This window comes from Lepisosteus oculatus, chromosome 5 (assembly GCF_040954835.1).
Source record: "Lepisosteus oculatus isolate fLepOcu1 chromosome 5, fLepOcu1.hap2, whole genome shotgun sequence".
NCBI lineage: Eukaryota > Metazoa > Chordata > Actinopteri > Semionotiformes > Lepisosteidae > Lepisosteus > Lepisosteus oculatus.
In genome coordinates, this window is record NC_090700.1 from 44,417,531 (window position 1) to 44,432,530 (window position 15,000).

General features: G+C 38.6%; 1 protein-coding gene across 11 annotated transcripts in view; it reads left to right on the forward strand.

Annotated features, from left to right (window-relative positions):
* The window catches only part of dmxl2 (Dmx-like 2), a 37,302-nt gene extending 22,333 nt beyond the window's left edge, over positions 1-14,969 (forward strand). For 3 of the 11 annotated variants that reach the window (XM_015342932.2, XM_069190504.1, XM_015342938.2), the window contains 21 exons: positions 66-257; positions 659-735; positions 887-1,017; positions 1,532-1,780; positions 2,367-2,522; positions 5,326-5,507; positions 5,972-6,105; positions 6,322-6,407; positions 6,573-6,774; positions 6,888-7,005; positions 7,598-7,663; positions 8,153-8,239; positions 8,450-8,571; positions 8,671-8,809; positions 9,867-9,927; positions 10,185-10,312; positions 11,052-11,129; positions 11,334-11,425; positions 11,687-11,739; positions 12,306-12,523; positions 13,415-14,969. In XM_015342932.2, coding sequence (XP_015198418.2) covers positions 66-257; positions 659-735; positions 887-1,017; positions 1,532-1,780; positions 2,367-2,522; positions 5,326-5,507; positions 5,972-6,105; positions 6,322-6,407; positions 6,573-6,774; positions 6,888-7,005; positions 7,598-7,663; positions 8,153-8,239; positions 8,450-8,571; positions 8,671-8,809; positions 9,867-9,927; positions 10,185-10,312; positions 11,052-11,129; positions 11,334-11,425; positions 11,687-11,739; positions 12,306-12,523; positions 13,415-13,624 — 2,781 coding nt within the window. In that variant the 3' untranslated portion in view covers positions 13,625-14,969. The remainder of the gene's footprint in view (positions 1-65; positions 258-658; positions 736-886; positions 1,018-1,531; positions 1,781-2,366; positions 2,523-5,325; positions 5,508-5,971; positions 6,106-6,321; positions 6,408-6,572; positions 6,775-6,887; positions 7,006-7,597; positions 7,664-8,152; positions 8,240-8,449; positions 8,572-8,670; positions 8,810-9,866; positions 9,928-10,184; positions 10,313-11,051; positions 11,130-11,333; positions 11,426-11,686; positions 11,740-12,305; positions 12,524-13,414) is intronic. The other 8 variants (XM_015342933.2, XM_015342934.2, XM_015342935.2 and 5 more) reach the window with 8 other exon arrangements.
* The last annotated feature ends 31 nt before the right edge of the window (positions 14,970-15,000 follow it).

Sequence of the window (15,000 nt, forward strand, 5' to 3'; positions counted from 1 at the left end):
AATTTAACTGAACCTTTTTCGAATTTTGTATACCCTGCCTTATTCCCTTTTCTTTCTTATTGCAGGAAACTACGGTAAAACAGCTTCAGTCCCCTCTTCCGTTGCCAACAACGCTGCCTTTGCTCTCTGCAAGCATTGCTCTTACCAAGACTGTCATAGCAAACCCAGTTTTGCACCTGTGTAACCATATTCACGACATTCTGTATACAATAGTGCAGATGGACTCTCCACCACATCCTGATTTTCCCGATGTAAGGGTAAGAACTGGTGACTCCAGAAAATGCAAATATTAGTCCTGAAATTCACAAAAGCACCAGAGATTCTAGAATCAGCTGTGTAATGAAGCATATGACAGCAGATGTGTCATGTAAAATAAGCCAGATTGGATAATAAAGCAGGTGGATAAATGTTGCTAGTGTATATTAGTACAGTATGTAATATTTATTCCTCCACCTGAAGTCTTGTGTCTCTCAGTCGTGTTTTTATTTAAATATATGTATGGTATGAAACATGGCACCTTCATGATTTGTTTTCTGTAAAACTAAGTATAGTCGATATAACTTTTTGTACAATCTTGAATATTGTAGAAGCAGCTTTAGTGTGTTGAATAACATGCTGCACTTCTGCTATTAATGGTGTCGGTTGGTTTGTCCTGCAGGTTTACTTATTGCACACGCTGGCAGCTTCCCTTTCTGCATGCATCTACCAAGCCCTGTGTGACAGTCACAGCTACAGGTACAGGTTGTATTGGACAGCTAGTTTGTGATATATAGAGAGATCTCATGCCTACATACAGTATATGAAAAACCAAGCTAAACATTTAAGAAAAAATATGCATTTATCTTTCTGTGTAACTCCACGTTTTTCCAATCTTCTTCCAATTAAGCAGCCAGACGGAAGCAAATCAGTTCACAGGAATGGTTTATCAGGGCCTGCTGTTAAGTGAAAGACGAAGATTACGCACTGAGAGTATCGAGGAGCATGCAACGCCAAGCTCACTTCCTGCCCAGTGGCCAGGTTTGGAATTTGGCCAGCTTCTTGCTTTTCTGAGTTTTTCCTATTCTTTTTCAAGCATTTATCCCAACTTCACTGCAGCTGCTTCCTCTTTATTTTCCATTCTTGCTTTGGAAGTAGAGCCTGTTAATTTGCTCTTTGCAGGAATCATGATCATCTCCTTCATGTCTGTCTTCATACTAACTTATAAGAGAAGGCAGGCACATCCTTGAAAACCTGTTCCATTTTCCAAGTATTCAAAGATTTTGCATTTTCTACAATCCACTTTGACAGAACAGATGGTGTACTGTGTGAAGGCTTTTGTAAGCATACAGTGTGAAGAACAGAAACGAGCAGAGCACAGTACTGAGATACTGTGCTTGTTACAGTACATTACATTAATTGCATAATTCCGTGGAAAAACTAACATGAATAATAAATCTGTGACCTATCTTGGGTTACATTCCCAAAGATATCTTATGTGGGCCATAGTCAGCGAGGTGCATTGCTCTGATGTAGTCCTGTTGTCTCCATGCAGGTGTGACCTCGCTCATTAATCTGCTCGCCTCTGCCCAGGATGAGGACCAGCCTAAGCTGAACATCATGTTGTGTGAGGCCGTCGTGGCTGTTTATCTCAGTTTGCTGATCCATGGCCTAGCCACCCACTCTAGCAACGAGCTATTTCGGCTCGCTGCACATCCCCTGAACAGCCGCATGTGGGCTGCTGTGTTTGGAGGAGGTGCAAAACTAATCGTGAAGATGAAGAGACCCTCAGAGACTGCACCAGGTATGAGCATTATTTCAGTGCTGTCAGTGGGTGCATTCAGTGATCCCTGTCTACTGTATACATCTGTGACTTTTGCCTAACAGCAGAACAGTGGTATAGTAAGACAATCCTTATGGAGCTCAGTTTGATTTTATAACCAGGAGAATATTTCTGAATATTTCAGTAAAATTTGCTCTGAACTAAATGAAGTAGTAAACACATTCACGTGCCTGTAGAATGACCATACATATATGACAATCGAAGAAGAATAAAATAAAGCTCATTAATTATAGCAGGAAATACAATTATATCACTAATCACATGTAAAATGATTTCCCAATAAGAGAAAAGCAAGTTCAATCAAGTTTCTTTTATCTACTTTGAAAGTTTAGAAGAATCTGGCAAAATTCATCACGTGAAATATTCAGGAATGAAATGTATATGACTATGAATAATGTGTTAATAGCAACAGCTGAAAGAGAATATTAATATGTAACAGTGTTTATGCACCCAATGCCAGTATGCTTTGCATACAGTATGTGCCTTACTGTGTTGCTTGTTATGGTGAATTATTTAATGCCACCATAACATTGTTTACTTTTGACAGCTGTGTTAGATGGAGATAAAACAGAAAGCTTGTATATAGTAGGAACTGAACAGAGTAGACCAGCACATACTGAGCAGCAATCTGCATTCCAAATCACTCTGTCTACTACTGTGAGTGCCACTGAACTTAAAGGAGACATGTCACCTCCATCAAATTGTGAGTAAAGTTAGTTGGTTGCGGTGCTGTGCCAAGCTCCTCTAATTTTCCTTTATTTTTTTTACCTTATTTTCTACCTAAATGCTGAATTATTTTCAGCTTATGCCAAATGTAATTTGCTTTGCATACAAAATCAGTTTGATTTTTTAACTTGTTAGGAAACAGTGTTTCCTTAAAAAAACTACCAATCATTTTGTAAATCAGGTTGGAATGATGTGCATGTGTTTTGCAGTGTGGGGTGGATTTGCAGAGGAACGTAGTGTTTGAAATGCTGTTAAAATAATGTTACTTAAACATGCTTGTCTATCAACAATGCAGCCAATGCTGATAACATTTACATGGATTCTGAATCCAAAGGAGACCAGAGTTCATATTGTAATGATACTGATGCAGGTATAAATTTTACATTACTTTGTGTTTTTATCTTTCAGCTGTATTTATGTAGCTCAGTGTTGCAGAAATAAACTATCCCTTCTTTAAACCATAGCTGTTCAGACAAAAATGCATCCATTGTCATGAGACATTCTGAGCTAAATGGCACTGGTATTCATAAATGTCCACACGAACTGTGAAAACTGTTGAAAAGGAACTTTGCGTCATTTCTGTCCTTACATTTTGAAATTACTTGAAATATCTATAAAAAGCCTTGGAGTCATAATTCGCTACAGAAGTATCAAGTCTGTTCATTTTAGTCAAAATATTGTATGATTTTTTAACTTTTTTTTTACTTTTCTTTCCCTTGAAATTGTCCTTGATTCTGACCTTTCCTACAGATGAGAACATATGGCACTAAATAAAATAATTCTCTTAACTGTATTCATCTGTATACAGCACCTTCAGAAAGTATTCACCCCCGTTGGATGTTTTTCAGAATTTGTTGCAAACTCAGATAGAAATGCATTTATGTGGGATTTTTTGTCACTGACCTACACAAACTGCTCTGTAAAGGAAAGATTATGTAACCACCCAAACACTTCCAGGCAAGAAGGAGAGACGTTTCCAAGAACCCATTGACCAACCTGACAGAACTACAGATTTGTATGGCTGAGATGGCAGATGTTGTTCAAGGACAGCAGTCACTACGCAGATTTAGTCTCTTAGGGAAAGTGGCTAGACAGAAGTAAATAGCACTTCTAGAGAAGAAGGCAGGTGGCAGAACCTGAGACCATGTGACAATAGATTCTCTGTTCTGATGAAATAAAAATTAAACTCTTTGGCTTGAAAGCAAAGCACTGTGCTCAACACTTGTCTAACAGATGCTTCACTACCATGATCACCGTCATCATCTTGTGAAGGTGCTTTTCAGGGGCTTAGACTGGGGCAAAAGGACTTTAAGACTGTTGTTACATCCAACTTGTCAGAGCTTGAGCCTGCATGAATGGGTGTAAATCCCCCAATCCAAATGTGCAAAGCTGATGGAAACACTCCCAAGAAGACTCAAAGCTGTAATTCCTACAAAAGGTGCTTCTACAAAACTGAGTTTTCTCAAACTGAGGGCAGTGAATATTTCAATATGGTGGTGCAGTGGTTGCAGTTGCTGCCTTGAAGCTCTGGAGCCCTGGGCTCAGTTCCAGAGCTGGAGTGCTATCTCGTGGAGTTCGTACGTTCTCCGCATGCTCACATTGGTTTCCTCCAGGTTCTCCCGTCTCTTCCCACAGTCCAGAAACATAGTGGTAGGTTAATTGGCTTGTACGAAGATTGACCCAGGCGTGAGTGTGCGTCTGCCCTGCGTGGGGCTGGCATCCTGTCTAAACTGTGCCCTGCCTTGCACCCACTGATGGTTGGGATAGGCTCCCACTCCCATGTAACTCTAATTTGGAAAAAGGGCAGAAAGGGGGTGGGTAAATTCTTGTTGGATGCTAAAAATATTTTCCCCTTTAAACTGTTATATATGTTGTGTGAATTAAAGTCATCTTCATGTGCTACAAATTCAGGTTGTAATACAGTACATATGGGACTGGAAACTTTCTGAAGGCACTGTAACTTATTAGTCATCTCAGAGTGATTTTCCTCCAAATGGACGATTTGAATGGTTTACAGTGATTCCTAAAATATTTTGCTTCACCTAGATAATGTACAGGGTCTGTAAATACATATGTGTAGGGCGTCTTTTATGTGAACTTCTTATAATACACTGTACAATTTTATAGAGATGTTATTTACATTTTAACTGTTTTATCTGTTTGCATTCATTATATCTACAGTAGCTGTTTTCTCTATAAATATAATTTAATGGGGTACAAGTCATTGGTGGTGCTTTTAGTATTTATCACTGAATTTATTTTATAGGGTTTAATTCCACTGTACAGTACAATAGCTGGAAGCCTTTGTTGTTTTCTCATGCATACCAAAGAGGGCTAAATAATTAAAGTTGGTAAAGTAAATTAATAATAAATACAAGACAATTCAGTCGGAGAACTTCATTTGAAGGTATAACAAAACAATTAAAGCAGACCAAGAATGAGTCATTTAAATGATTAACAGAAAAAAATAAGTGATTTGTTTTGCGGTTGTTATCTTTGCATGTTAATTTAATCAGTGTTAAAGATAAAAACTAATGTATTAGGGGGCAGATGTGCGTGAAGGGATGGGAAATATGCCATTTAATTAGTCACTTGAGTGGTCTTTAATTTTCCTGGTTAAAAGTGTGACATTCTCATCGGTGCTTTTGTTGGATGCGGATGAGAGATGCTGAATTAATTCTTATTCTCTTTAGAAATACCAGCATTGCAGGTGCTCATGAGACGTGACTGATACATAGACTGCTTTCTCTGTTTCCCCCCTCTCTCTCTGTGTGATGTAGCTCCTCCTGCCCCTGCAGAAGAGGTAGACAAGCATCGCCGCCGGTTCAACATGAGGATGCTGGTGCCTAGCAGGCCATCCAAAGAGACAGTGACACCTCCTCCGGTCCCCACAGAGAGGCCAACGTACAAGGAGAAGTTCATTCCTCCAGAGCTTAGCATGTGGGATTATTTTGTGGCCAAAGTAGGGGTTACAATTTAAGCTCTTTATTTTAAATAATAGTTACAAGCACGCATGCATCTATCCATTTTCTGACAATGCCAAGAGGCGCAAGGCAGGATACACCAATCCATCAACAGGCAGACCCAGGCATAGACACACTCGCACCACTGCCAATATTCCCATAAGCCAGTTAACCTACCCGTATGTCAGTGAACTGTGACAGGTAACTGGGCCACCTGGCAGAAACCCACACAAATGGGGAGAACATAAAAATTCCACTCATATAGCACCCCAGGTCCAGAATTGAACAAAGGGGCCCAGGTGCTGCACATCAGCAGTGCTAATCACTGTGCTACAGTGCCACCCACAAGTATAAATATTTGATGCAATTTAAATGTCACTCATTAACTGTTATTCCTTTAAACATACCTCCTCTGTGAATGTGTTTAGTAACAGGACCTATGAAATGTTATCCTTTTTTGCAGCCTTTCCTCCCATTGTCGGAGAGTGGCGCCCTGTACGATTCTGATGAGAGCATTCCAAGTGACGATGAGGATGATGACGATGCATTCCTTTCTGACACTCAGATGACGGAGCATTCTGACCCAAACTCTTACAGGTCTGCTACCTGTTTTTTGTGTTCAAGACTGCATATGTACAGTATATATACAGAAAGGCTACACTGACAACTTCTGTTCTCAGGACTGTTCCTTTTTTCATCTATTCCAAAACCTTATTATTAGTGAAGCAGTTCAAGATAGAAAGGATAGATTTTATTGTGATTATTAACTCTGCCATATTTGATGTAATGCATGCATTTATTTCTTTCCTGCAGCTGGGCACTAATGCGATTAGCCATGGTTAAGTTAGCTCTGCACAATATCAGGACGTTCTTTCCTGTGGCCGGACTGGAATTTGCAGGTACACAAATATGTACAGCAGTTTTCATGATGGGCATCTTCCTATTGCCTTTCTATTAAATTGATTTGTTGTATTGATTGCCCCTGGAGGTTGTTTTTTCTCATGTTGTAGTGCTTCAAGAGATGTTCAACCCTTAATTAATGTGTTGCATGTCACTCTTTTAAGACTTACCTGTCAACTCACCTTTGGGTAATGCGGTCATGAAAACATTGGAAAACTGGGAGCAGGTTCTGGTGGAAAAAATGAACAAGTTTGAGGGTCCTCCACCAAATTACATCAACACCTACCCCAGTGACCTTACTGCAGGAGGGGGGCCAGCCATACTGAGACACAAAGCCATGCTGGAGCCAGAGAACACTCCCTTCAAGTAAGCACCATTGCAATGAATTGCATTCGCTTCACCTTCAAGGCTTTCAGGCTCTCACAAAGAGAAGTGTGATTTTATTTCCCCATGTAAAGCTTTTCATATTGCTTTCTCAGGGCCAAACATCACCTGGCATTTCCTGTTAAACGGCTGTGGCATTTTCTGGTGAAGCAAGAGGTCCTGCAGGAGACTCTGATTCGCTACATCTTCACCAAGAAGAGGAAGCAGAGTGAGGTAAATGTGGGAAGAGCAGAGCCTTTCTGTTGTTTCCAGCTTTCTGCCTGTTCTCCCATTCAGGCAACACAAAATAATGAGCTACCAGTGTAGCTCCTATTTTGTTCCCATGCACATATTTAACATAACCATGACTTTTTATGTATTTTTCTTGCTCAGTCCTACATGAATAGATTGTCATGTAGTGCAAAGTTGATACTGAACTAAATCCCCCTTTGCCTATCTTATTCTTATTCTTATTCTTCTTATTATTATTTAAACCATTTTTTCAATTGGTTGTCAAAAGATTGAGTACATTTAGAAACTCAAAACGCCTTCATGTTATCAGGCAATACCCCAAAACCAGTGATCTGATTCAAGGTAAGTTATATACTGTAAGGGGGCAAAACCATGCATGGCAATCACGCAGGTAGAAACCATTTGGTAAGCTCTGACCACAGTTCAGGTAAAAAGTGGTGTGTGATTGGCATTGGCAAAATTGCCCATGTGTGTGCCTTCTTTATGCAGTTAAGAATTCTTTTCATTTCTTTTCATTTCATGTTTTGTTTCTGTGCATGTGTTTTGTGTTGTGACTGTGTGATGTGTTGTGTAGTCTGTAGAAGACCATGTGGAGCAACTCAAACAAAACTGCGTAGCGGGAGATCGCAAAAGCAACAAGGTAGTATCCCTCTGCCGAGATCCTCACCTTGAGCAGCTTCCTATCTTTTCAGTGGCTTTGCGCCTTTGTTGACATGAAACATGTTCTGGGACACTGCGGCTGTGGATCAATGAAGATTCATTTTAATTGTTGGAATTGCATCACTGTTTCTTTAACAAAAGCTGTTAAGACTGCTATACTCATGCCATTAACAAACTTCGAAATTTTAAACATGTGGCTTTTACCAAAACTGCAAGAGCTTTTCTAGAACAAAACTATTTGTGCAGGTGACTGCTCTACATAGGTTGTGTCAGCATGCATGTGTGATATCAGCATGCATAAGGCATAGAGACTTTCATCCAGGAAATGCCAAACCCACTGAACAGATGCAGTACATGGGTTTTGATATGCATGGTTTTTAACTATTTTATAAAGCCAGAGAATACTCCAGTGCTGCAGTGCAGGTTAAATGTGAATATATGACCTTACAGCATGTCAATTTTATTTCAGGTGGAAGCAGATCTTGGCTATCCAGGAGGAAAAGCTAAAATTATTCACAAGGAATCAGACATTATAATGGCCTTTGCCATTAACAAGGTAGGGCATTCCATAACTTCAGACAACAAGTGTTTATTCCCGTCATGGGAGCTGCAAAGTAACAAGTATATCAGCCATCAGAAGTGAAACCATTTACAGCATGTTATTTCTGCAATGCTGGCCACCCAGTGTTGGTTTTTAGATTGTTTAAATATGACACACTACACCATGATAATAGAATGTATACTTTTTATTCCCATTGTTTTGCAGTCAAATAATAATGAAATAGTCCTTGCATCAACCCATGATGTGCAAGAAGTTGACATTTCCATTCTTCTGGCTGCTCAGCCATATACCTGGATTGGGGAGGAGTGTGACCGGGAGTCACGGAGGTAGTTTTTTAACCGCAGTCATGCTTAATGGAGCCTTTGCAGGCTGTCCTGATGTGTCAGTGCGAGAATAACGTTTTGTGTTTGGTGGTGTTTCCTCAGCTCTGACGATCTTGATCATCGGTCTTCCCACACCAATATTGCCCAGGCTAGCGCTCCACATTTTGCCTCCACTCAGATACCAGCCTCCGCATCGATGCCATGGCTAGGCAGTGGGCAAACAAGCATGGGGGCGAGTGTGGTATGTAGCTAGCTTTCTAAAGTAAGCAGGATCCAGCGGTCCTGCAATACTATCATCCTGCCACTAGGTGGACATGGCGTGCTTTTTTGAAAGCCCTGTTTTCAGACATAAAATGAGGATTTGTTATTTGTATTTTTGTTTTGTTTTGACAATTTCAAACATCTAATCTAAAGATGTTTTAAATGTTTCGGCTCTGATGTTTTCATGTTATTTCAAATCGAGTTATTATAGTGCAGAAATTGAGCTTGGAGTATACAGATCATTTTTGTGTCCAGTTAAAGTTGACCTATATGTATACCTTAATTTTGTGATAAAAGCATGATATTTTTTTAAATTGGTCCTGATTGATTTTAAGTTTTAAAATGTAGGCCCTTTTGCTTAATCATATTTTACAGCATTTAATTCTTATTATTTTTTAATATTATTAATTATTTCTTATTTATCTGAATTACACAAATGTAAATATTACAATGTCTTGGCTGAGAAAGAACAAGTAATAGGTTTATTCCATGCTGAAAAAAAGAAGAATCAGGTGTGGGAAGAAGGCTCCACGGCCAAAACGTTGTGTTTTTTTCTTCTTTTTTTTTCAGCATGGAGTAAACCTATTACTTGTTCCTATATTCACAATATATTTGTATCTAAAGTGGTTTAGTGCCAGGTATTCCACTGTTACCACTAGCCATTAGATAAATTCAGCATATTGTAGAATTAGTTCTTACAGAATTTACCTTATGTAAACGACTTGGTCTTAACCAAAATATGATGTAGCAATCTCTGTTTTGGTGAGGTGTGTGGTGATCTTTTTTTTAAGTTAATGGTGTAGTAAAAAAAAAGCGGGTTTAAATAAGCAACTCCATGATGAATTACCCTGTACACTGTTGTCACACTAAAATGATTGAATTGTGGGATTTCAGTGCGTCTCAACAATAACAAGATTCTAGCTCATCACATGTTTTAGGCACTCTTAAAGGTTGTTTCTTATTGTATCAATAGGAGTGAATAAAGCTCTGAACCAAAGTCTGGATAGTAATATTAGTCTTTGCAAAATGTGTTGCAGATTATGAAAAGGAACTTGAATAATGTTAAAAGAATGACCTCACATCCCGTTTACCAGTATTGTAAGTATCAGTATTTATGAACTAAGCCTTCACGGACTATACTGACTTTTACTTACTGTAATGCTTGTAATGATTATTTGAAGCGCTTTTGTTAAACCTATGAAGGGGATTATGCTATTATGTATTTAATCCTGAGTAAAACATTGGTCTTTCTTTTTTAGCATCTTGCATGTTTCAAATGGTATTGATTGTAAAATAGATATGTTACTATATTTATAGTAATTCAGCATCTTTCCTCCCCTGCAAATTGTGATCAGATTTAACTGGAGCTCAGGATGGCAGTGTGCGGATGTTTGAATGGAGTCGACCTCAGCAACTGATATGTTTTCGACAGGCTGGCAATGCAAGGGTCACAAGAATGTACTTCAATTCTCAAGGAAACAAGGTAAAATAGCTTGTGTTGCTTATGAAGCTAGGGCTGCTTGTTTTTTTTTTATTGCACGTGGTGGATGCCAGTATTTCTATGATGTCTCTGAAATACATCTCGAAAAGTTGTGTACTTGGGTACTAAAGTGCAAACATTTTACATTATTTAAAAATAACTCCATACTCAAAGTAGCCGTTAGGTTTGCCCTACTTCGCTTGAATAGGAATGAAGACCTGATGAAACATATCGCCCATCAGGGAATGAGAACCTTGTGCCATCTGTGTGTAATTTGCACTTTACTCTCACGCGTCTCATATTTAGAAAGTGTACAGAACCTTTCCTCTTTAAAATTGTTAAACTGCTGTGTGAAAAGTGAGATTTTATTTCTTTTGTTGTGACGGTAGATTTAGGTATATCTTAATCCAGTTCAGATTTGCTACTGTTTTTTTCCTTTTAACAATAAACCATTTCAGCAATATTTAATTATTGAATCATTTCTCAGATTTGCATTAGGTTCTTAATTTCTTTTATATTAACCACTTATTTTTGTTGGTATGCTGCATGTTTGTTTTAAGACATATCAGACATATGTACAATATGTGGATGTTTTGCACAGTGTATATCCTTGTCTGCTATAAAAGTTATCCTGGGCCTTATACAGTACATTCAGGCAAGAAATAGCCCTTTTAGATTTTTTTCCAAATTTGTTTTCTGAGTCAGTTCATTTTAGTGTAATGCATACCTTTTTTTTCTGCAGTGTGGGGTCGCAGATGGAGAAGGATTTTTAAGCCTTTGGCAAGTAAACCAAACAGCATCTAATCCTAAACCTTATTTGGTAAGTAGAAAAAAGAAAACTTCATCAAGAATCTGTCATTGTAAGCATATAAACAGAATTAGTGAAGCGTGGTTAATTTAATGTTTGCTAAATAACTCTGCAAGCATACCATAGATTTATAATCTTTTCTACATTTTCTTGTCATCTCTGAGGCTGAAAGGAGATCCATGGTCTTAACTAACACATTCCTTACTCTCACTGTAGAGCTGGCAGTGTCACACTAAATCAACTGGAGATTTTGCTTTTATAACCTCCTCAAGCCTCATTGCTACAGCAGGGCAGTCCAATGACAACAGGTAATTAAGACTGTGCCCATTGATTTTATGAGAAGAATGGCTTAGACGTTTTATTCTGGAGAGAACTGTTGTATAAATGTAACTGCTGATTATTCTATAACTTTGTTAAAAGAGAAAATCTCAATTGTAAATGTAAAATCTAGATGTTTTATTTTCTGCATATACGATTGTATCATATATTTAGTGGAAATTAAACAGCCCTTGCACAGAAACTAAAGGACAGAATGAACACTATTTCTTTCCTTGTCTTGTTCTAAACAGAAACGTGTGTTTGTGGGACACTCTGATTTCACCTAATAATAGCCTGGTGCATGGTAAGTTAGTTTCCAAGAATATTAGTGGTTGTGGGCAACATTGATGTGTGGAATGTTACTAAAGCTGTCTCATATTTCCAGCTTCCTGAGTTCTGATCTGTCTGTGTGGAGCTTGCGTGTTCTCCCTTGTTTCTCAGTACGTTTTGGAAGGTGCTCCAGGCCCTTCTCCCCATCTCCAAAAGATTGGCTAAATTTGATGACCATTCCTAGATTGTCCCTTTCTCTGTGACCCTGCACATGACTGTACTGCACATCCCGTGCAGGGGGAGAGCTACCTTGTGCTTCCAGGCTGGGTTCCAGCTAAGCATAATCCTCACCATCAGTAAGCAATTGATGATGGATGGATAAATGTTTCACATGTATGTTCAATCTGAACACTCACACGTGCACACGTTAAGTAACCATCAGAATTATGGGTAGTAGTAACCCTCTAAATTATTTAAATTTATTTGAATAAGCAGTCTCCCTGGTGTTTGAAATCTGTGAATGATGTGTCTCATTGGAAGATGCATTTCTGTGAATTGACAATTTCCACTGTGCCTGATGTGCTCCGTTTTTCTCACTAGCTTTCCCCTGTCATGACAATGGTGCCACGGTACTCCAGTATGCACCTAAACAGCAGCTTATTGTTTCTGGAGGTAGAAAAGGCTTCATCTGCATATTTGATATAAGACAAAGACAACTGCTTCACACATTCCAAGCACATGATTCAGCCATCAAAGCTCTGGCGATGGACTCCTCAGAGGACTTCTTTATCACTGGCTCCGCTGAAGGAAACATGAAGGTACCTGCTTTTAGAGAGCTTTTAATGTTTAAGATCTATGACGCAGATCTGGAATCAGTATGGGACGGGCTATGCCGCTAGAGGAGATAAAAGCAAGCTGTGATTCTTTATGGTCCAGTGATGGCACTAAATGCGATTTGATTTATTTTAATTCAAAATCAAATTATGTCCAAGTGAGTGGTAAGAAACTTGGAGAGTTAAAGCTACCAGTGTTGTTGTATAGAATACAGTTAGTTTACCACGGAAATTGTATCTGATAAGAGTTACACAAATCCTGCAGCTTGGGCTGGTTCTCGCCTTCATACTGATTTGCTTATTTTAAGCAAATGCATTCCGAAGTTTTTAAGGAACGAATTAAGTGTTATATTCTCAATCAGCTTGCAGAACCTAGTTTAGTATTGCAATCATTGAAATGTGGTGCAGTGGTTGGCCCTGCTGCCTCGCAGCTCTTCTGTCCTGGGCTCAGTTCCAGACCTGGGGTGCTCTCTGAGTGGAGCTGGTGGCTTCTTTCCTTGTTTGCCTGGGTTTCATCTAGATCCTCTGGTTTTCTTCCCGCTTCCCAAAGACACACTGGTAGCTTAATTGATCTGTGGGGAAAACGGGCCCTGGTGTAGGTGTGTGCGGGTTTGTGTCTGTGTGTCTGCCCCGCGATGGACTGCCCTCCCGTCCGGGCGGTGTCTCCCTCCCTTACACCCGTTGCTTGCCAGGACAGACTGGCTCCTGTGGGGCGCTCTAGTGGGTAAAGCAGTTCAAAAATGGAGGGACGGAAAATGTTTGACGCGGAAGCATTGCATTACTCAACACCTGTGAGATGTGGATTGTTCCTCATGCAGCACACCAGAATGTTATCGTTTCTAACATTTCCTCCCATTCCGATTCTGTGTTGGACAGGTGTGGAAATTAACAGGTCATGGATTGATTCACTCATTTACAAATGAGCATGCTAAGCAGTCCATCTTCAGGAACATCGGTGCTGGGGTCATGCAGATTGAAACCTGCCCAGGAAATCGCATTTTCACATGTGGAGCAGATGGGACCCTGAAAATGAGGGTTTTGCCTGACCGTTACAATATACCTGCAAGTATATTTGATATTTTATAAATTATACACATAAAGCTTTTGACAGCAAAATTTAAGTTCCTTGATTGTGGATAGTGGCAAAGTGAAGCTTACAGTTATTTTTCCAAAGCTTGATAAGAGATGCAAGGAATTCTACTTGAGTTTAAAAAAGTTACATTTGTTCCAGAATCTCTTATAGAGTGTATTAATAGGAAAGCTATGCATGTACTGTAATTGTAAAAGCGGTGCAATCACAGGTTATTGGTAGTGCTCTGTAAAAGTACTCAATGCCGATTTTTTTTTTTTAAAAGGTGTGTATCTGTTGTCATTTTGTGCCCACAGCTATTAACAAAAAAATCAACAACAAAAAAACTCTTAGCTTCTACTACAAACACTGTAGTTCTGTATTTCAAGTTGGTGAGTGGTCTCCAGTGTGAACTGAGTTGTTGGATCTGCATTTTGTTTCTGCTGCTTACATCAGTATATTAAATGCCTGGCCCTTTAAACCTGTTTGTATTGTAGGGTTATGGTGACAGGATAAATAATGTGTTCTTACATGCATCCATAAACACTGTTATGAAGTGTTTATAAAATCCATGTAAGATCTATACATTGGGATATTCTGTGAAATATTGTAAATGTAATTTATGTTTCATCTATTTGGTGCATCAGTTTTGCATTTAAACTGGCGGATTAATCTATCCAGAAACAGGGTTTTGTTTTGCACAAAACACTTTTCACTTTTTTTTTCTTTCCAGACTGTTGTATTTATATTTCAATTATTGCCTTTACATTAGGAATGTAAGGTGTATTACATAGCATACAGGGACACAGTACAACACTACTTAGGTTAGTGTTGTTTTTTAAATGCTTTACCCATGAAAAAGAGAACCTTTGCACTCAAATGTGGGACACTACAAAACTTTATTTAAGAAAACAAATGCTATGAAGGAAGAAACTGTTACATTTACAAATGAATGTCTGGCTTTTATTTGGCCAAGTAGTAAATAGTTTGAAATAGTTTTAATATATAAATATATATAAATTACCACAACAGCTTGTACAAACATTAAAGCTTTTCTTTATTCTCTGTTTGTAACATAAAAACTGAATTAGTTCTTTGGTTAAATGTAAGGTATTCATTAAACATATTTGTGTTTCAATCAGAACTATTGCAAATCATGTTTGTGTATTTAACTGTTTAACTGAATGTCCTCCTTTTACTTAATGTCTGTGTTGTGTATTTATCTCAAGCATTAATGCACTGTTCATGGGAACAAAACGTTTCATTGCCGAGAATGAATTCTGTGTACAAGAACGGGTAGTTCTGTCATTGTTAAGAGTTTTACCTTTGTAAGTTGAATAAATTCTTTTTATTTCATGAAAATCTATCAAGCTTTGTTTTTCTATTAAAAGCT